This window comes from Xiphophorus couchianus, chromosome 12 (assembly GCF_001444195.1).
Source record: "Xiphophorus couchianus chromosome 12, X_couchianus-1.0, whole genome shotgun sequence".
Taxonomy (NCBI): domain Eukaryota; kingdom Metazoa; phylum Chordata; class Actinopteri; order Cyprinodontiformes; family Poeciliidae; genus Xiphophorus; species Xiphophorus couchianus.
This window is the reverse complement of record NC_040239.1, coordinates 1,941,413-1,963,450: the sequence shown is the minus strand read 5'-3', so window position 1 is coordinate 1,963,450 and position 22,038 is coordinate 1,941,413. Positions and strand designations below refer to the sequence as shown.

Below are 22,038 nucleotides of genomic sequence, written 5' to 3'. Positions count from 1 at the left end.
CTGATCGTTTCAACGTGATGTCAACGTTCACACACATCTTAATGTTCAGTAAACGCTCGTCCACACACACATTCAGATTTGCAGAAATGAAGAAGGTCATGTAGAAATGCTTCTCTTTCTGATTTAAAGTCAGATTTTCTGCCTTTGACTCTTTGAGCTCAAACATTTAAAGCCCTTCAGATGTTCTGACTCTAAGCAGGAAGGAGTTCATAGCGTCAGCAGATGACAGAGAGGTTAAATAGCTGCAGTGATTTTTCTCTGATCATTTCTCTGCTCTCCTAATTGTTTCTTCAGGATATCCTTCCCATCAATAAGGCCATCGATTCGGATCAATTCCTCATTGCAGGTGAAGCGACTCTCCCAGCCGGAACAGAAAAGCTCCATCAGCACTTCTGACGGATTTAGATCCATTTAAATAGATCAGTTCTTGATCTATGTAACGTGGATCTAGACCAGGTTTCAGAACCTTCATGTAAACTCTGGATCTGAACCAACACAAGTTCAACTGTTTTCTTTAGAGTTTCTAGTTTTCTTACACACTATTGAACATTTATACCTGCAAAACAAACCCAGGTTGTAAAATATGTGTGAACTTTTAAACAGTAACTGGTGCATAGATAAGAATATTTTCGTCAGAAACTTGATAATGTTTTAAATAAAACTCCTCATTTGTTCCTGAGTCGTTGGTTTTAGTGGATCAGCTGAACTCCAGCAGCTCTAAGATCTTTTTTTTAGTCAGATGAAGTTTTTTGCAGCTGCAATAACAAGATCTGAACTTTGAACTTATATTTTTCCTGTTTTATCTTGTGTTTGGGAGGTGAGCGAACTCCTCCCTGAGGTTTTTAATCCGCCTGGAGCCGCTCAGCTCCTCAGAGGATTAAAACCTGGTCAGACGCTGTGGTGGGAAAATCAAACGAACCCTCAGACCTCCAACCCAAACCTGGAGGAGGAAAAACCCAACAGGAGCCTTTGGTTTGTTCTGCTGCTGCCCGGTTCTGCACTGAAATGGAAATTAAATAGCATCTAGATAAAAATGTAAAAAACCTGTTTCCTGAAAATAACCTGTGTGAAATGTTAGTTGTTACATTTATTGAACAGATATTTTTTGTTAAACGATTTAATTTCTAAATTGTAAATATTATTATAAAAACATATTTTAAATTATTCTTAATTCTGACTGATTGATCCAATTTCTCTGTAGGATAAATTAAATATGTTTCAATGAAACATAAAAAAAATCCGGCCTTGTTTGATTTAAGTCTTATTCATTTTGTATTTTTCTTTTCAGCTTTTATCTCATGTTTAATTATAACAAATTAAATCCAAATGATAAAAAAATACATTTGAATGATGCATCGAAAAAATGAGGAAAAACAGAAACAAAAACTGAAAAACATGCAACAATAAAAAAAATCAGTTTCTTCATTTAGTTAATAAATTTTTATTATTCATTAAGAGCAAAATGAACAAACGAGTTCCGCCTTTATTGGCTTGTAATGGCGCCTTTTATCAAAAAGGATAAAAGGCTTGGAAAAGGTCACGGTTTGTTAAAGAAAATTAAAATGATACATTCCTGCAGAATTATGCAAATTATAATCCCCAAAACGGCAACAAAAGGCGGCAACAAAAGCTCAGCAGTGGAGCGACAATAAACCTTTTCCAGGATCTGGGCCCGACCCGGCCAGACCCGATCCGACCCGGCCAGACCCGATCCGACCCGATCCGACCCGCCTCACAACCCGCAGCTTCACTCCGGCCAGTTGGACCAAATCTCATCACGGCTCTGATAACTCAGCTGCTTCCTGCGGGGGAAACCCCGAAACATGCAACGGAGCCAATTTAACAAAAAGGTGAAGAAGAAAAAGGTTTGAATTAAATCTGGAAAAGGCCTTAAACAGAAAGTTCTACATGTGCAAAAGAATATAAAAAAATCAAACGAAATGAGAGAAAATCTGATACATAAAGGATTGTTTGGAAAATAAAACCCTGATGATCTTGGTGGTGATGGATGGACGCAGGCAGAGCAGCAGCTCAACATCCCGCTGGGAACAAACACCAGGAGTTCAGGAGCTTCCAGCAACAGATGTCCAGGCACAATTCTCGGCTTGGATTTTTGAATTTTACAAGAATTGCGTTTGGACAATCAGCAGCTAGAGCTCAAAAACATAAAACACTAAAAAACAAGTTTCACTAGAAATGGAAGGATTAAAAGTAAAAGTGAGCTCCTGATGTGCAGCTCAGAGTGAGCAGCAGCAGCAGCGTGTGTGTGTGTGGGTGTGTGTGTGTGTGTGTGTGTGTGTGTTCGCTCTCATCCAGGTCCAGCTGCTAATTAAAGGCGCTTTCTGTTCGTCAGGAAAAACCAGCAGCCTAAAACTCCTGACCGCCATATCTGCACCTGTTACGACGCATTTCTCTCTTCCATCCTTCCATCCTTCCTTCCATCTTCCCCTCCTCCCTCTGGAAAAAAAGCTCCAAAAAGATGCAGCTGCGCTTCTTTTCCAGCTGCGCCTTTTCCCAGCACCAACAGTCCCGCTGCAGAGTGAGGAGGAGCCGGGCAGAGGCGTGATGCTGGCCGGGCTGCACGCACGGAGGACGGGGTGCGAGCGGAAGGCTGGCCGCTGCTGTCCCTCCTCCTCCCCGGTGTGGTGGCCCTTTTCTGGGGCTCCGCTGACAATAAGTGTCCGTGTCACCGAGAGAGAAAGATCCGGAGTGGGGCCGCTCCGCTCCTGGTACTGAGATTTGAATAAACACATACACACGCACCGCGGGGGTGATGATAAATGCCCATTGTGCCCGGAGGAGGAGGAGGAGGAGGAGGAAGAGAAGAGGAGGAGGAGGAGGAGAAGAAGTAATGAATCTGCACTGAGGGAGAGAGGGAGCGAGGAGCGGAGCTCTTAAAGGAACAAGACGCTCATTTTCTCCTTTTCTTCATTTCTGAACCGAAACACTGTGAACCCGCTGCTCACACACACACACACACACACACACACACACACACACACTCTACTGTAACACTCACACACACACACACACAGCTGTGTGAATGACGTCGCCCTTACTCAGCTGGAGCTCGTGGAGACTTCCCCTCTGATGCAGAACAACAACAATAAACAATAAACAACAACAAACAACAAACAGCATCAGGCTCTTTACGTCACCGCAGCAGAAAAGCTTCAAACCCAAAAATCCGTTTAATGGAGCAAAACTCAGCATTTTCGATTATTTTTCAAAATGAGATCAAACTTTGAATAAACATCAATACTGAGCAGATTTAGAATAATTAATAAGAATATTAAATGGGAGAATATTTATTAAATGATTGTTAAAGATTTGCATTTATATTTAAATCTGTATTTCGTTTGTAATAATTTCTCTCAATATAAAGATGCATAAATTAAAGGTAAGTTTATTCATTATTATTAATATTTCTGTTTGTTTAAAATTTTTCTGGTTAAAGTTAAACAGTTTATTGCCAATAACATATTATTAAAAACATCCTGATCATTTCAATCCAAATTAAATACAAATCAGATCCAGTTTAATGAAAAAGAAATTAATCTAGTAAAAAACTGAAAGTTCATTCATTTGATAAAAGTCAACTTTAATTCAATAAAGTATTTATTTAACAGATATCAGCTCAGTTTTGTTCCAGTCGATATGGTTCAGTTCAGATCAATTAAATCCATTTACATTCAATACAGATCGATTTATTCAGACTTTTGGATTCCAGATAGAGACAGAAAAATTTATTCAATCGAAATATTATCTGCTTAATTTAAAAATTTGTTCCAGTAAATCCAACAGAACCGGTGACCTGTAAAAATATCGACTTGGTTTGAATTTAATTTTCCAATTTTTCATTTTTTAGATAAAACAACATTTTTAAATGAACTTTAAACGAATTTAGATTCAGTTTAAATTAGAAACAGAATCCAGTTTCTACGTTAAACTGAAATCAAACTCAGTCCAGGTTTGAAAAATTATTCATTTCAATCAGATTGATATGGATTATTTATTCCCATTTAATCCAGTTTAATTCAACAGAGTAAAAATGTATCAAAATCATCAATTTATTTAATATATAATCCAGTTTAATGGAACATAGTGCAGGTTAAATCAGGTGCATGAAGTCTAATCAATATATTTATGTTTGATTTCTAAATTAATTTCATTCAATTCCATTTAAATCAATTTGAAATGTAAACCTGCTGTTTCTTCATTACATCAGAACCAACTTCAGTTCAGTGCAGTTTAATTTAATCAGGTACAAGCAGATTTATTTATTTTCAGCTGAAAATCAGATGTAATTCTTCAGATCCGGTTTGGTGAACTGGAACTTCTGACATGTAGATTATGGCTGAAATGGTTAGACTGGAAATCTGTGAAGACGATTCACTGAAAGTTTGACTCCACCGCAAAAATCAACATCATTTATTCCACCAATCAAACTGCGGGTAGCAGTTAGCTTCTTTTCTGAACAAATCCAGTCAAGCTAAAGCTACAGATGCTAAGGTAAACAGTCAGACTGCAGCTGCAGTCCGATCTGGAGCATAAACTCAAAAAGTAATAAATAAAAACACTATTTCAACCGCGATGTAACATTTAAAAGTATCTTCATCAGTTTAAGGCGTCACATTGAGGAGTTAAGATGGAGAATCATTTTTAGGATGGCTTTAAATGTGAGTTATTTTAAAATGTTGCTAGCTTCCTCCATGATCATTTCTCTCTGATTCTGACTGCCGTCGACCTCAGGTAAGATAGTGACTCCTCAGAGCTACTCCACACAGCCCTCCTTAAATTAAGCTACTTATTTAAACATAAGAACAGAAAAGGTCGACTCTGAGAGGAATGAGTGTCTGTACTTGATTCCTTTTTAAATTTGAACCAGAGGAGCGGTGAGCGTCCCAACAGAAGAACCGTTGGAGGAGAAGCTGCAGGATAAATCACCCGCAGCTCCTCCTGAACCCTTCATCTCACCGGCTCCCCTTTCCTGCAGTGAGGGAACATTTCCGTTGCTGGGAACGTCCCTGAACGTTGGGCGCTCATTTGTCTCCTGCAGGGCCCCGCTGCTGCCTTTTCATGGCCCTGTAAGAATAATTTAGAGCTGGAGGCCTGAGATCACTGGAGATTATTGCTTTGAAAGGGAAAAGGACAAGTCATTAATGCTTGATGGTCAGACAGAAGGAAGAGAAACGGATCCTTAACTGGAGCTGACACCAGAACCGACTCATTCAGAGACACGGGAGGAAAAACAGGCCTGATGAAGAACGAAGGAAAAACCTGGAGATGTTCAACATGTAGGAAAATATGGAAAATGAAGGACAAACGTTTGAGATGTTTAAAAGACTTAAATCTGGTTTTCATGTGGAAACGACTCACATGAGCATCTTAACTACAAAAAGTAACGAAAGTCTTTACAGAAATGTAGTGGAGTAAAAAGTATAATTTTTATTCTCAAAATGGAAAAAAAAACCTACTTAAAGCTGCAACATGTGACTTTTATTTAAAAACAAATGATTCTTACATATTTGTTAAAACTGTCGCCATGTTGTGACAGTTTGTTATGAGACAGATAATCTGTGAAAACTTTGATCTCCTCCCTGAGCTGCTACTGGCTGAAGAAATGCACCAAAACAACCAATCAGAGCCAGGAGGAGGGACTTATCGCTGTCAATCATCCTCATGTACTCGCTGATAAATGTACTAAAGGCAGAGAAACAATTCACAGTTACAGGAAAAACATTTATCCGCTATTATTGGATTCTATGCTAACTAGCCTTAGCGTTGACAGCATGCTATGCTAGCTCCCAGTGCAGCTAGCACAGGGAGAAGGCAGAGTAGACTGATTTTGTTCAGTTTATCTGTCTCATAACAAACTGTTACAACATGGTCACAGTTTCAACAAACAGCTCCTCCTGTCTCCTCCAAACAGTGTGTGTGTGTGTGTGTGTGTGTGTGTGTGTGTGCAGAGACCCCCCACCAGGCAGCCTCTCCTGGCCGGAGAGCAGAGGGGGGATTTCTCCATCTCTGAATAAATTTGGGGTCTCCTCTAAAGGCTCTGGTGTCCAGCCTGCTGCTGACCTTTGACCCCGGCAGAAGAAAAGTTATTGAGGCCTCCTGAAGCGGAGGAGAGGCTGGGAAAGTGGCCTGATGGAGGCGAAGGGTGGCTCACCGGGGTCACAGCACAGAAAGACGGGAGTTTTCAGAGGGTGGGGGGCAGAAGGGGCAGCTCTATGCCCCCCCCGCCGCCCCTGCCCCCCAGATCCATAAGTGTGTTCCTGCAGCTATTGTCACTCTGAGCTGCAGCAGGACAGAAGGCCTCACACTAACAATGTTTTCTGCCTTTTGTTTCTCGCCGGCCTTTCTTCTTCTGCTCCATCGCGATGCTGCGCCTCCTTTGTATCGATTTCCCTCATTCAGCCTCTTTCTGCCCGTTTTTATGCTCTTTCCACGCCGCACCTCCCCCGCTGCAGCCGTCGCCCCTCTGCTGGCATCCCCCGCAGTGTGAGAACCTCTTGGAGCGATGCTGCTCATTAAAGACAACTAATTGATTGAGAATGTAATTAGAGTGACAATCGGAAAAGGGAAATCAATACGCTGGAAGTCAGGAGAATCACATCAGGCAGGACAAAACGGAGCGGCGGATGTTTGCATCGCTGTCACCTCCAACAGAAGAGCTGAGCTCCGAGTCAACAGGTTTTTGTTGAGTCTATTAAAACTCTCGTCACCCAGATGACAAACTGTTGAGTTAAGTGGCTTAACAAGCCAAACAGCTTTCTGTGAAAATGTTCTGGTTCTGGACTGGAAATGAAAGAAAACGCAGAAAAATATTCAAATAAAAACTGAAAGATTTTCAAAAACCCTGGAAAATTAGGAACAAACAAGAAACAGTTCTGGAGTTTTAAAGAAATTAAGTTAATGCTTTGTTGTGTTTTCTCACACCTTGAATTTCAGAATAAACGAAACAAAAAAAAACTTCCAGGATTATTTTTACTCTTACTTTTAACTTTTACTTGATTAATTTTATTATGAAGTATTTTCTCTCTTACTGGAGTAAAATTGAACATGTTATAACCAAAAACTCACCACACATAAACACAAACCTGCAGTTTTTATTACAGTATCAGAATTTTATTGAAAAACTAATATGGGAAAAAAATATTTTGCCTGATTTTGTTATTTTGTGTTACTTATATGTATTATTGTCATTTTGGTTCTAAAAATACAAAAATGTCCACTCAACTTTATATTTTGGTCCATCTGATGATTTAATTTTTAAATATTAAACGATTGATAATTGGATCAGTTACTTTTACCAAATACTTTTTTACTCTTACCTGAGTACTTTCATGGCATTTTTACTTTTACTTTACATGGCAGCCAGCCTCCTTCCTCAGGTCAGGGTGTTCAATCTATGGCCCCGGGGCCATTTGTGGCCGTTGGAATGATTTTGTTCACATTTATAACGGAAATGCAGCTAAAGACTAAAAACTACAAGTTGTGTGGATGAACTCCTGGACCCAAGAGCAGCAGAACCTTCTGGTGCCACATCGTTATGCTGCAGTTTCATTTTGAGACATGAATAGTTAAAGACACTCTTCGGTTTTATAGAAACACTTAAAGCTGAGATTTACTGGGAGTGAATTAAATTCAGGTTTGGACTCTGCAGTCTGGGGAATTTGAGCCGAAGCAGACAGAAAACCTCTCAGTTCAATTCAACTTCAAATACTTTACTGAACCCAAAGGGAAAATTTATGTTGTAAATCAAATTATCTACGTTTCCTCGAAGATTCGAATGCAGGAAGCATCTCCTGTAGCAGTCTGTAATCCAACGGTAACTTCTGACTGAAGACTCTGTTGTTTGATTATAGATGCTCAGGTGGTTTCATTGCAATGTTCAATTCAGTTTGTTTATATGACCCCAATTCACAACAAATAGCAACTTCATTTACAAACAAACTAATTCAGTGATATTATAGAATGATATGAAAATTGTTTTTGCATAACACCTCCTTTTAAAGTTTAACTATGCTAAACTTTTAACTGGTTTAAACTCTGAATGTTTCTGATGTAAAGTAGGTCTGAGCCAGAGGGCCGGAGTTTCTTCCTCCTGCTACCAAATTATATTTATTATATAAATTAGTTTCTTTATATTTTGATGGATTAGATTTTTTTCCCATTAATTTTCCCTGAGGATCTTGATGAAAACAGAAAAATATATAAATTCACAGCACCTTGTTTTTGTTTTCCAGCCTCTAAGGCTGAATGGACCCAAATCCAGTTTTTGCCTTAATGTGACCTGAACCTGATCTTTTCCTGAGCCTCAGATTTTTTAGAATGCGATCCGCTCCGAAACCATTTCCTAAACTTGATACGTATCAGATCTTTTCAAATGTGACCCAGATCTTTTTGGCCAGTTCATCAGACCTGAACGTCGTCGATACTCGACAAACGTCACCATTCTGCGTCTGGATACGCGCAAACACAGAGCACTTCTTCTTCTTCTCTTCCTTTTATGGTGGTTGGCAAAAACACGACCACAAAAAAAATAAATAAATCTTTCTTTTTTTAACTGAGCATGAAGGCAGAAAGCAACCTAAGACCACAGACAGACTTTCTGCAGCAGAAGTCACCAAATAAGAGGAAACATCTGCAGCAGTTAAATTTTTTATAAAAGCAAGAGACAAAGTTTGTATGAATTGATCAGAGGGAACAGATGTTCAACAGATGTTTCTCCTCTTTGTTCTGAAGTTCAGACTTCATGAATTTTCTCCTCCTGTAATCAGGCGGCCATCTTTACTGGCTGCATCACAGAAAGTTCAGATAACAACTGTAGAGTCCTCCTTCTGCTTCCTGTGCTGCGCTGCTCGTCTGCCCCCTGCTGGTGAGGAGGCAGACTGCGCGTCCTGCTGGGACAGCTGGGAGATGAGCAGATCAACGCTCTGGACCAGAACCGCTTCCAGAACCTTCTGCTCCTCCGCCGTGAACCGACTCAGAACGTGGCGCTCCACTGAGGTTTTCCCGGACGGTCGGCCGATCCCAACCCGGAGTCTGGGCATCACCTGGGGGGAAAGGTCACCGAGAGGTCACTGCTGGCTCAGCAGGTTTCAGTAAGAAAAACGTAAGACCAACACATTACCAGAAACATTCAAAATAATGTTTTAACAAAGAAACCTTTTATTGTTATCAGGTTAGTTATCAATGAACAATCAGGCTTGTTAATAAATAAATGATAAATTAATATTAAATAATCAGCAGTAATCTCCCCAACTCAACACTATTACATGTTTACATACAAACTCATCCTACATACATCTGAGATCGTTACCTTTAGCACCTGGACATTTCTAAGACTTAAGGCCTTAAATTTTGAATTTCTTCCCCCAAACTGTTGACGTTTTAAGACCCTGAATCAAGTAAAGACTAAATTTCTCAAACATTTCTGGTCTCTGTTCCAATAGGCAGTGTGTTTTTGTTTTTGTATAAATACAGAATTATTATATAACATGAACTGGATGTCAGACCAACAGGTCACTGCTGGTTCTGAATACATGTATATTTATTATAAATATTTGTGTATATGTGAATGTATTATGTTGTCTTTGTTCCGTTTTTTACCTATTAATGTGTATAATATGCTTTTTTCCTTCATATGGTTCAAAAGGAAGCACTACAGCAACTCTCTGAAGAATGTGCAGGTTTAATGTGTGTGAGTGTGTGTGTGGTGCGTGCGTGTGTGTGAGTGTGTGTTCGTTCAGTGGAAATAAAGTCCTGCTGGGAATTTCTTACATCGGTCTGGAGACAGTCAACACACGATCGAACTCCGTTGTGACCCCTAGGAAGAAGAAAACAGAGATAAACTTCATGGTTCTCAAAGCTCGAACTGTCTCCTTGCTGGTGCCCACTGAAAGCAGAGGTCAGAGGTCAAAGTGAAAGAGCAGTGGCTCCACTATGTTCTCGTTAGTTTAGACATAATGCATCCAGGTTGGATGCATCATCAGCAGTGGTTCTGGAACTCCTCTGGTTCTGGCAGAGACCGACCCAGAGAGAGCGGTCCACACTGTTCTGGTACAGAACCACAGACTCTAATATTGGCTCCACAATCAACTGCTCCAGTGGGAGACAAGTGCAAACGAGCATGTAAACTCTGAAACACAAACACAATAAGACGCTGCAGACGCAGGAAACAGAAGTTTCACTTCTTCTGTATCCTGCAGGATTTTTATCCACAATCAACAAAACCAAAACAAAAAATGCATCATAATGCAGCTGTTAGAAAATGCTGCAACTACAGGAAACAGAAGCGAAAGGGAAAATGCTGCAAGTAGCAAAGACAAAAGTATCAAAATGCTGCAAATTCACTCCACCAAACAGAAGTCCTCCAGACCACTAGGGGGAGTTGACCACCAAATCATATGGGACGAGACCCTCAAAACGATGGGATCTCCAGAAAACAGTTGAAGAGATAAAATGTGTGTTATACTTTTACCACATCACAGAACAATAGCATATTTATGTATTTAATAGCTTCTACTCCAGACTCCCCCTAGTGGTCTGGAGGAATCTGGGGTAGATTCACTCTAAAGTGAGTTTTTGCTTCTTTTTTCTGTTTGCAGCATGTTTCTGTTGCATTTGTTCTTTGTTTTATATGTTTCAGAGTTTACATCATTCGTGTCTTTGCTGCGTATTTGCATCAGTCAGCCACACATGAAGACACTAACAGAACCTCAAGGTTTTCACACCAAACACTCTTTTCTCCATGACTACATGTTGAGATGCTGTCCTTCACAAACGGCTCCTAACTGCCCCCTGCTGGCCATCAGAAGAATACAGGTAAAATGTTGATTACCTCTTTCAGATTTTAAGTTTTTGTCCAATTTCTGAGCAGCTGGTCAACTCCACAAATGTGTTTAAAAACCCATCACCAACAAACACTTCCTGCTTCCTTCAACAGCCACTGTTGAAAATGAGATCTAGATCTCAACGGGGTTAAATAAAGGAATATGTTCCAGGTCATATAAACCCACCTGGCGCTTCCTCCATGTTTGATGGCAATTTTGCCCAAAGGTTTGTCCAGCTCATCGTGGACCAGCAGGATGTCCTCAGGCTTGACTCCGTATTTTCCAGCTGGAAAAGAACGTCAATAAAATTATTTCAAAGTGACCTTATGTGTTTCTGGTTTCATTCAGAAAAAAACACCGCTGAAATAAGAAGAACAAAAAAATAATAATCTTCTAGTAAAAGAAACATGAAAATTGATGCGATTCTTCTAGAAGAACTAATCAGATGTTCCGGTTCTCAGAGGCTAATCTCATCATAATCTGGAGTGGGATTAAAACTCTGAGAAACTAAAGTCATCTGACGTTTAAATATAAAATAATAAAACCATGATTGTTGAGTCAAACAGAACCGTGAACAACAAACAGGTCCTGAATGAGGCCATTCACCGAGCCGCCGATGACCTCACCCGCTCTGGCCACCGACACCCCGCTGACGTTCATCAGCAGCCGGGGACGGAGCAGAACCACGCGGGCCTGCTGGACCTCCGTCAGGATGACCTCACCGGATACATGACGGTCGCCGTGCCAACGATCGGCCACACCGAGCCTGGCAGCCAGCGCTCCCAGCACCGCCATCCCAACGCTGTGTCTGGTACCCTCCATCCCCGAGTTCCCGAGCCCCACCACCTGACACACACACACACACACACACACACACACACACACGCATTTGTGGTTTAGGAGATTATGACTTTTGGGGTGCTTATGGGGACACACCTTTTCCTTCATCGGGTGAACACAGAAATTGTAAAAAAAATTACCCCCCCCCCCCCACGCAAATATATAGAGATAGAGAAACTGATCTGAACTCTGATTCAATCAGGTTTTTAGGTGATTATTGATCAGTTATGCAATAATCACCCAAAAACTAAAACTATGATTGTTTTGTTTGGTCTTTATTACTTGTGGATTGAATCAAATAAATATTTTTGGTTTATCTGACCAGAAGTATTTCCTATGTACACATTTTTTTTTATAATATTATAATCCAAGACAGAGGTCCGGCCTCTCAATTAACCAGTGCTACTAGTAATTGGAATTTTTTTTATCATCTCCTGATTCAATTCAATTTGGACATTCGAGTGCAGAATATGATTTTAAAATCATTTTTGATTCAAAACAATTACTCCTAGTAGGGCAGAACTGATTTATCTGATTTATCAAGATGAATGATTATTGAAATAATAATCATTCATTATTGTATACTCCAGTCATTAACTGGAGTATACAAAACTAATAAAGAATAACTGCTGTAAGAAAAAAACACTTCAGAGGAGTAAATAACCAAAACTGCACAAAAATAAGTACAATTTGCAGAAGCAGAAAGGGCTGAGAAGCAGATGATGGATGGATGGGTATTTATAAAACCACAAGAAATTTTCTATTTTCCATAAGAAAAATGAAAACTTTTTATTCCACTAGATAGAGAAATTACTTTTAACACATTAAAAAAAATTCTAGCAATAAAACATGTTATGTGATGGTTTTCTACACTTACAAAAATCCCAAACTATAAATATTAATTGTAGTTGAGCTTAAAAAGATGGAGAGTTTCTGTGAATATTCATTTTCAAGTCTTCAACTGATTCTCAAATGACTGGGCCATTCTAACATATAGATTTGTGTTTTGATCTAAGTTTAGGTTTGTTGCCCTGCTGGAAGATGAACCTCCATTCAGTCTCAAGTCTTCAGAGTCCAACAGGTTTTTCTCCAGTGTTGCCCTTATTTAGCTCCCACCCATCTTCCCATCAACTCTGACCTCTTCCTCTATCCCTGCTAAAGACAAACATCCCCACAGCATGATGCTGCCACCTTCATGTTGAATGCTGGGACTGTGTGCTCCTGGGGATGTGCAGCATTCGTTTTATAGCATCTAATACATTAATATTTTGGTCTCATACGAGTATCCACGTCACATGCTGCTTGTTAAGGTGATCGGAAACAGCTATTAGAACGTGGATACCGTACAAAAAATAGTTATTAAAGGACAGAAACCTATGCCGAACAGTTAACGTCGTATAAATGTTTATGAGTTTTGTGTTTATTTCAGGAGATCTTATAAATAACTTGAAGAAAACCTCCAAAAATACTTAATTTGTTGATTCTTGAATGAGGTTTGGTTAGATCGGCTGGTTACGGTCATCGCAACAATAACTTATTTAAATAGCAGCTAATTTAAACAGTTTAAGAGTGAATACATTCTGAATAGAGGATGAAGGACTAAACTCACCAACTTTCTTCGACCCTCTGTGTGAATCTCCGCTTCAGCTCCTATCATCGTTGCTTTAAACTGCTCTCCCAGCAAAACTCGGTTTATGATTCTCGTTAAAAGTCTTCTCATCGTGACAAAGTTCAGCAGCTTCTTAAAAAAGTGCGATAAAAACGAACAGACTTTAGTTAAAAACGAGCGGTTTTTCATTCGGCTCGGATGTTCAGGCGGTTCGTCTTAATAATCAGTCAGTTCATGAGGTCACTTAACAGGAACGCAACATCCTGAACAGATGTACCTACGTTCACAACATCCTAAGAAAACTGTAAAACCTGCAAAATGTCCAATTAAATCTTTAATTTTTAAAACAAAACCCCTCTTTAATCATTGTCTCAATCATTCATGACCTTTTAGTCAAACTAGTCAAGGAGAAGACAAGACCACGCAATGAATTTATTTTTCTGTGTGGAGCTTCAGCGCCGTCTAGCGTCGCGGCAGACAACGTGCATTTCCTCCTTATATTGGGCAGGTGGAGAATATAGGCCAAAGGTCATACATTCCAATGAATAAAGAAATAAAGTATCAAATAAATATCTGATATGTGATAATTACGTGAAAATAATACATATCTAAATGTGTCGGGGCCTATGGAATTGTTTAAAATATTTCATTTCCCTTTAGGATCAATAAAGTATGTTTAATTTAACTGGTTGTGTTCCAGTTGTGCTAAAAGGATTTAGGCTTTCAGTGAAGCTATTCAAGCCTAAAATAGCATCTCAATGCTAAACATGTAGCAATAGCACAGACACTGGCGCTAATATCAGAATCTACATTTCCAAAGGAGTTCCAGGAATGATCAGAAGTTTCTGAAACACTTAGTACTTTTCACCAACTTGATTGTTGAATAACCAGAATAACAGATTAAAAACAATAAATATTTTTGTTGTTGAACTCATTGATTCAATAATTTAGCATTTAGGGGGATAATCAGAAACATTGTGCTTTTGAAATGGTCTATAAGCAGGATTTAGTTTTCATCTTTCATTACCTGACTAAAAAGATACAGAATTGTAAAAAACCCAATAACTAAAGTTATTTTGTGTATTCAATTCATTTATTTTGTACTTTTTTCTTTACAAAGTTCTCGTGACTTGTTTCAACCACAAGACGTCTGAAAGGATTCGGTTCCCTAAACTGCAATCACTCAACTTCCTGAAAAGCTCAAATGTTTTCTGCTTGCAGGAAGAAGTTGATCTGGCATCTTATGGTGGCATGTTGGGGCAAAATGCAGCAGCAGGGGAAAGGAAGGTGAATGCTGCATCCAGAACCTGGATTCATTTCAACTCTTTAGTCTGGTCTCGGTCTGCGATGAAGGCGGGAAAACAACAGTGAGGTAAAAAAAACAAAACATTTCTGCATCTGCTCTATGTAAAGGCTGTGTTTGCATCTGCATGTGTGAAAAGACGAGGCGTGCAACAAGAGCAGCAAAACGACCTGTGTGACCTCAACCCGTCTGGCCTGCAGTCCTGCTTTGATTCAGACTGAATCCTGTTTACAGCCGAGCATTTAGACTGAATCCTGTTTACAGCCGAGCATTTAGACTGAATCCTGTTTACAGCCGAGCATTTAGACTGAATCCTGTTTACAGCCGAGCATTTAGAAAAGAGCTTCCCACAACCATCCAACACTCTACCACTACCAACAGAGGCCGCAATCCTGTGAAGAAAATAGTTTCTTTGACTAAGACAACCACAGATGAGAGACGGTGGGACATCAGCTCCTCCATTGGCTTCGGTGTAAGAACGACCATCAGTGCAGGAATTCCCAGCATTGAGTGGAAATATTGAAATCAGTGCAGAGACGACTTATAAGTTCTCAGGTGGAAATACCTTAGTAGGGATGTAACGGTGAATTTAGTCATACAGGATATTTCCAGTACAAGCCTTTTGATTGATCAGATTAAGATGAATAATACCTACACCTCCAGGTTTCCTTTTGTTAACTGAATTATTTTACAGTGGCAGCGTGGCTGTGGATGGAAAGTAAAGGAAGAGTCTTTTTGAACCCTCAAAACATCTCCAAACATTTAAAATCAGATTTGGGGAAAGTTATCTGAAAATCTTCCTCAACGACAATTTCAACCATCCCAGGTTTTATTATTGTTTAATGCTTATATTAAATGATGGGATCAAACTTAGTCACTTATATAGGACCAACTTTTTAAAATGGTAACAATAAATAAAAAACATTACTGACAAGGAATCTTACCATCCGTTGGCCACTACAGAGTTAATCATTCTTTTTTAGTTATTTTATTTAAATGTATTAAAAACATATCAAACCGTGATGTTAAAACTCACTTACCCATGATTTGCTATTTTATTACCACTACATACAAGTTAATAAATATTGAAATTATTATGAGCAGGGAAAAGATTATATTTCTAAAGATATCATCCAAAAATCTATAATTGTGAATACTCAAAAGAGTGGCTTTTTATGAAATTCAGACAAAAGTATTTTTGTTAAAATCATCTTATTTAAAGATGACTGAGTCCTGTAAAAATACAGTCTCTTAGCTCACAGGGTACTAATACAGTACCCTGTGAGCTATTCTATGCAATTTCTTTGGCATTAATAAAGCTTAAAATCACTGAAAATAAAATAGTTTTTGTGCCAAACCAACATGAACTCCTCTCTCTTAATTTGTTGTTGTGTAAAATGACAAAAGGTTCGAAATGAGGCATCTGTTTCATGTCAGTACAAACCCCATTCTTCACTAAGCACTAGATTTTAAAACAGAGTCATCAGTTAGCTGTTGGGTGAATTTATAAACTATCCTTTTTCAGAGGTTTGAACAGATTAAACAGAAATAGACTGAAATGATCTCATTTTTTAGCTGGTTTGAACAGGTCAGTTATGGAGGAACAGAGCTGTTACACACAGGGAACCACTGCAGCGATTCAAGAGCTGCTGTAATGTAATCCATGTTCCTGGTGTTGGTCAGGACTCAGACAGCAGCAGCTGCTGGTTAACCTGGTGAAAATAAAAACCTGCAGCAGTTTTTCTTTGTCCTGATTAAATAGAAAACTCTTTATTCTGGGAATGTGTTTAAGGCAGCAGCTGCTGAATTATTGAAAGACTTTGTTTGGTTGATAAAATTCAGGTCAGAATCCATGACATATTTTAGGCTGAAACAAGAACTTCTGTCTTTTCTGTATTGAACTGAAAAGGCAGAAGTAACCAATCTGCTTATGGACATTTTGGACAAACCAAATGAGGGACTGTAGTTAAGTATGATCAAGGTTTTTTGTTATCAGTATAATATTCTGAGCTAAAGGGATCATAAAAATATCGAATAAAAATGGCTCAAGAATACAGCTCTGAGGTACCCCACATGTGACCTGCTTACCAAAGTAGTCATAGTGTAGCACATCAAGCTAATGGTTCATATTGCCTAATTGTAGAGTTGACTAGCAACATGTTTCAGCCAAACAAGTACGAAGCAACCTTTATTTTAAATCCCATTTAAATTGGAGTTTATTAAACCTTATTCATATTTTTTGTTTATACATATCTATTTATGGAACAGGACTCAATCCAAGAACAGAACCTGATTGGACCAAACATTCTGCAAATTCCCTGAGATGTTTCCTGATCGGTGTAACGCCGTCACTGACGTGTTTTAATCAGTTTTCAAAATAATTCCTCAATCAGGCCTAAAATTGAAAGAGCATATCTATAAAAAAGCATTGCCATAAGTTAAGCTATGTTTTTCAGTTATTTAAAGATTAATATTTTATTTATTTCATGTGACAGGCCAAGTGTTATAAACATTGCATCCACAGGTTCTACGTTTTAATTTTTGTCTTAAGGGTCAAGAATTTAGAAATGCAAAGTCTGAGATAAAGGACATAAAAAATGTTTAATACGATTCACTGCTTTCTGATTCTGTTTTAATAAGGTAAAGTGTTTTTTTAAATGATTGGTTTCAGATAAACTTTAGTAATTAAAATGAATGTGAACTGACTTCACACATGAGGTGTGAAGTCAGTTCACATTCATTCATCTGCTTGCTGCCCAGAAGCAGTTTGTGATAATCTATGATCTGTTGCTCAGACCAGTGAAGAAGAGCTTCATGATCACCAACACGTTTAGAGAAAAATGGGGAAGCTTCAGCGAACATCACTACTTAGTGGTACGGATGTGGTAGAATGAGGGGTGATTTGCTGCATGAGGCGCCTGGTGCATCTAATAAATTAGCATCAGAAGAAAATACGTTCATGTGGAAATGTTGGAGCAACATCTGAAGACAGGAGGTTGAAAAACAGCAGAGATGTTTTTTTTCAAGAGGATAATAACTCAAAACATACCACTAAATTAGATAAAGTCTATGTTAAAGGCAAAAAAGTGAATATTTGAAATGCTAAAATGATGTGTGTGAACCTACAAAGCAATAACAAACTAATGTAAGACACATGGAATAAAACATGTTTGACCAAATTCACACAGTTTAAAGGAAATTCTACTGAATCCAACAGGAAATGGAAACTTATGAATCTGAGGAATATTTAGAAAACTCTCTAAATGACCTGAAACTGTCTTTCAGGTCTGATTTAATGTTATATTAAAGTTTATTCTGATTTAATGTTGTATAGAGATAAAGGTGATGAGTTCATGCAATTATCTGCTTCAATATTCAGATAAAATGCAGAATAATTACTATAAGGACTCGCGGGGGGAGGGGGGGGGACTGGTAATCCCCAACAACCAATCCTGAGTGTCTGCAGGAGTCGTGTCTTTATTTGGTGTTGTGTGAGTTGAATTAAGCTCTGATAGGCTCTTTAGAAAAATCCTCCTTCAGATAATCAGATATTAAAGAAGCGTCAGGCTGAGATGAAACCATTTCTACATCTAAAACAAACCTGCAGGTTTATTTCACTGACTGAAAAAATGAGGACCTGAGAACTCGTCAGCTGATCAGTCCTCTAAATCAGGTAAGATGTCCACCTTCTTAACTCAAATAACACATTAGTCCATCATTTTGATTTTAAACTGGATCTGGTATTATATAAAACAAATACCCATCTAGGTTTGGTCAATAACTGGTTGATTAATTTGGTAATATTTTAGAATGGAACCTGAAACTGATTTGTGTCTGTTATTTACAGTTACCACCACCGTCGTCCCACCGCTGTGAAGAAGAACTCAGAGAACAGAAATGGTCAAATAAATTAACAACCAGGGGTCCTTTTAACCAGAAAATTTAAATAATAATTAAATTAAATTAAAAATAATAGCTTAATACGTTTTAAACATGTAAAAACAACTAGGTATGCATTAGATTCACTGATTAAAAATCTGGAATTATTTTTTTATTATTTGAAAATGATTTATTGTTCAAATTAGAAAATCCAAAGACGACAAAATTAGACTTTATAGACACAAAATATAATTTACAAAAAAATGATGCAGCTGCTTTTTTTGTTATGGATTTGCATTATTTGTCGTCTGGTAGCATTAAATTAATTTCTTCATAAGATGAATGTGTGAATGATGGTATCCCAACAAATTTTATTAATAATAAATGAGTAATCAAGCCAAACACCTAAGCTAATTCTTTTGATAATGAATAGTCTTCTGAAAAAATGTAATCCATAAATAAATTACTGACACCGGGGCGGTATGGCCGTCAGCTTTTAAAAATATTTATATTTCTTATCCATGAATGCAATGAAAATGTGATGTTTCCTGTCAGATTAACTGAGAAAAGGATGATTTTGATAACTTTCTATCTAAACACGTTTGAGTCGAATGTCTAAAGTTTCTCAATCATTTTTCTCTGCTGCGCCGTCACAGTCCAGCTTTTTCTACCAACATCATTTAAGCGTTGTACATCCAAACGGTTAAACTCTGTGGGTTTTTAACCACTAAGTGAGAATTTATATCTGCTGTTCATGACAATGAGCAAAACCTGGTCATGTGTAGGTCTAAAAACATATAAATAATACATAAATCAAAATCTTTGTTGTCTGTCATTTTGGCTGATGGCGTCAAAAATATCTGGTGATAATTTTCTCATGTATTTTTAGATTAAAATAAAATGTAATAATAATGACATTTAATTTGTATTTATTTTAATTAATATCCAAACAGCTGAACACAGAATCCACATTGTGCCATCACACATCGAGCAGATGAATGAATGTAACTTTTTCTCCACGATGATAAAATCCACTGACTGTTGCTCCAAAACAACGTATGAAATTATTGCATTTAATATCCTGAAATACACTGTGTGTGTGCGCGTGTGTGTGCGCGTTTGTTTCTAATACCTTGTGGGGACCATTTTCCTGACATACTACATTGTGGGGACCCACTGCTCCTTGTGGGGACCGAAGCCTGGTCCCCACAAGGGGAAACGCTGTTTTTGGGTCAGAGGTCAGATTTAGGACTAAGGTGTGAATTGAGTTTTGGTTACGGTTAGGGTTAGGTATGTAATGGATGGGGTTAGGATAAAGGTAAGAGTAAGGTTTAGGCTGTAGAAATGAATGGAAGTCAATGCAAAGTTCCCGCAAAGATAGCTGCGCAAACGTGTGTGTATTCTTGTCCAAACGGTTCATTGAGTTAAGATGCTGTTTTCTTCAGGGTCACATTTTATCCTGTTTATAACTGATAATAACTTTGATTTCTGCTCCTTTCAGCTGCCGTTGCTGCTGCTGGTTCTGGTTCTGTCCTCAGCCAGTCCTCTGGACCCGGACAGGAACCGGCCGCCGGATGAAACGGGTAAGATGGTTGAGCCCTCATGAGAATTGATGTTTGATTATTGGAGGGGTGATGTTGGAGTTAGCATGTCACCTCTGGCAAAGAAACAACAAAGAACTTCATTCAACTTAGAATTAAACAGCGAAATGTGGCAAAAGCTCAAGAAACAAAGTAAAAAAATAAATACTCTTCTTCTTCACAGTCTCCTCTGTGAATCCAGAACCTGCGGATGATGTTGCTAAAATCAAAGCTAAGTTGTACTACTCAACCGTCCGACGTGTTCTGTCTCCGGCTCCGTTCAGACAGAAAAGCCCAGTTAACTCGACGCTCCCAGAGTTCGGTAATACAGGAAAACTGCGATGGGAAAAATGGCAGGGTTCCCCTCCTAATGGAGCCATTTCTATTTACAACAGCTACGCTGATCGAATCGACTACATCTGCAAAGTTGGATGTCATTCTGGGTTTTACAACCCCAGCAAAGGCTCTTACTGCCACTACCCAAAAAAAAAAGAAGAGCATCGTTCCTCCAGCTTTCAAATCCTTGTGAATGAAGATAATTTTCAGATCCTGGAGTGGAAGGAAGGTTCTTATGGTTCTGTTCCACAGAATGCAATCAGAACCTGCTCCAGTGAGGAAATGTATGTAGGGAAGAACAAGTACGGACTGGGGAAGGTTGATCAACAGGATCAATGTTTTTATCTACCCTGGGAGGGAAGTGAGCATTGGTACCGGTACTATGAGGTTCTGACCCACATGAAGGCTGAAGAAGATCTCATCTCTGATGTCAAATATCACATCAAAACTGCTCAAATTTTCAAAGATCCTCCAAAAACCCTCCAAAGCTCTACTACTATCAACCATGCCCTCGGTCCTGTGACAAAAACAGTTTCTCTGACTAAGACAACCACAGATGTGAGATGGTGGGACATCAGCTCCTCCATCACTGCCGGTGTAAAAACGTCCATCACTACAGGAATTCCCTTCATTGTGGATGGAAAGATTGAAATCAATGCAGAGACGACTCATACGTTCTCAGGTGGAAATACCTGGACAGAGCAGATCTCCCACTCTGTGTCTTTACAGCTTACCGTACCACCAAACCACAGCTGCAAAGTAAAGATGGTTGGTTATCAGTACAAGATGGACATTCCCTTCACCGCCGTCCTCAAGCGAACCTATGAAGACGGAGAGACCAGATCAGTTACCATCTCTGGAAATTATCACGGAGTCCAAGTTGGAGACATTGAGGCTGAAGTTGAAAAATGTAAACCTTTGTCCAACTCCAAACGCTTCATCCTACAACAACCTGATGTAGGATATTTGGAGAGTGAAAACCTCCTGAAGTAAAGTTAGCATGACTTTACCAGCAGAGCTTCAGCTTCATTTATGCTTTTTTATTTATACTCTTTGAAACTGTAACCATGCGATTAGTCAAAGGAGTGACTTTATATGCAATTCTGATAAAAACCCACAGCATTTTTATTAACCATCATCTCATTTAACGTTGATCTAGAAACAGACAAGCTTTAAAGTTTATGAATATACCCTGTGAGCTATTCTATGCAATTTATTTGGCATTAATAAAGCTTATAAGCAATGAAAATGAATTTGGTGTTTTAATTATTGATCATCAATTATAACATGAACTCCTTTTCAAAATGTATAAAATCAGTGTTTAAAAATAAGGTTTGTCCATTTTCACTTCTTATGAAATAAAAAAGAATATTTTTTAAAACACATTTAACTATTGGTTTCATTTGTTAGCAGCTCATTACGCTTATTTTTCAGAGGCTTAAACAGATCAGAGAGCAAACAGAGAACATTTATCAAAGGACATTTATACCTTAAAGTTAACTTTGTTTTCTCAGGAGACAGTAAAAATAGTTTTAAATGTTTCTCTGTATATTCTGTTGACTCAGTTTTCCCAGAATGTATTCCTGAGGCATCTAGAAAAGGCCTGGAGTGTCTGTTGATGGATCCAAACGCAGCAGGCTGAGATGTCAA

General features: G+C 38.6%; 2 protein-coding genes across 3 annotated transcripts; one reads left to right on the top strand and one right to left on the bottom strand.

Annotated features, from left to right (window-relative positions):
* Nucleotides 1-8,549: 8,549 nt before the first annotated feature.
* On the bottom strand, nucleotides 8,550-13,718 carry ptrh1 (peptidyl-tRNA hydrolase 1 homolog). Its single transcript, XM_028034231.1, has 5 exons — nucleotides 13,291-13,718; nucleotides 11,468-11,687; nucleotides 11,028-11,127; nucleotides 9,790-9,835; nucleotides 8,550-9,062 (listed from the first exon to the last, which is right to left on the bottom strand). Exons 1-5 carry the CDS (start codon nucleotides 13,477-13,479, stop codon nucleotides 8,820-8,822), a joined length of 798 nt encoding a protein of 265 aa, XP_027890032.1. The 5' UTR covers nucleotides 13,480-13,718; the 3' UTR covers nucleotides 8,550-8,819.
* A 3,550-nt stretch (nucleotides 13,719-17,268) lies between these two features.
* Nucleotides 17,269-21,641, top strand: LOC114154796 (natterin-3-like). 2 transcript variants are annotated; one of them, XM_028034210.1, is made up of 4 exons: nucleotides 17,269-18,266; nucleotides 18,441-18,493; nucleotides 19,974-20,055; nucleotides 20,237-21,641. In XM_028034210.1, the coding sequence occupies exons 2-4, from the start codon at nucleotides 18,491-18,493 to the stop codon at nucleotides 21,379-21,381; spliced, it is 1,230 nt and encodes a 409-aa protein (XP_027890011.1). In that variant the 5' UTR covers nucleotides 17,269-18,266; nucleotides 18,441-18,490; the 3' UTR covers nucleotides 21,382-21,641. The 2 variants fall into 2 exon arrangements, with proteins under 2 accessions (XP_027890011.1, XP_027890012.1); XM_028034211.1 differs by having other exon boundaries at nucleotides 17,269-18,493.
* The last annotated feature ends 397 nt before the right edge of the window (nucleotides 21,642-22,038 follow it).

Excerpts from the sequence above, each read along its gene's own strand:
- ptrh1 (XM_028034231.1), bottom strand. The coding sequence starts at position 13,479 with ATGAAAAACCGCTCGTTTTTAACTAAAGTCTGTTCGTTTTTATCGCAC. Across the intron at positions 11,128-11,467 it reads GGTGTCGGTGGCCAGAGCGG|CTGGAAAATACGGAGTCAAG; the intron begins GTGAGGTCATCG and ends GTTCTTTTCCAG. Across the intron at positions 9,063-9,789 it reads TTGACTGTCTCCAGACCGAT|GTGATGCCCAGACTCCGGGT; the intron begins GTAAGAAATTCC and ends CTTTCCCCCCAG.
- LOC114154796 (XM_028034210.1), top strand. Across the intron at positions 20,056-20,236 it reads CCGGCCGCCGGATGAAACGG|TCTCCTCTGTGAATCCAGAA; the intron begins GTAAGATGGTTG and ends TCTTCTTCACAG.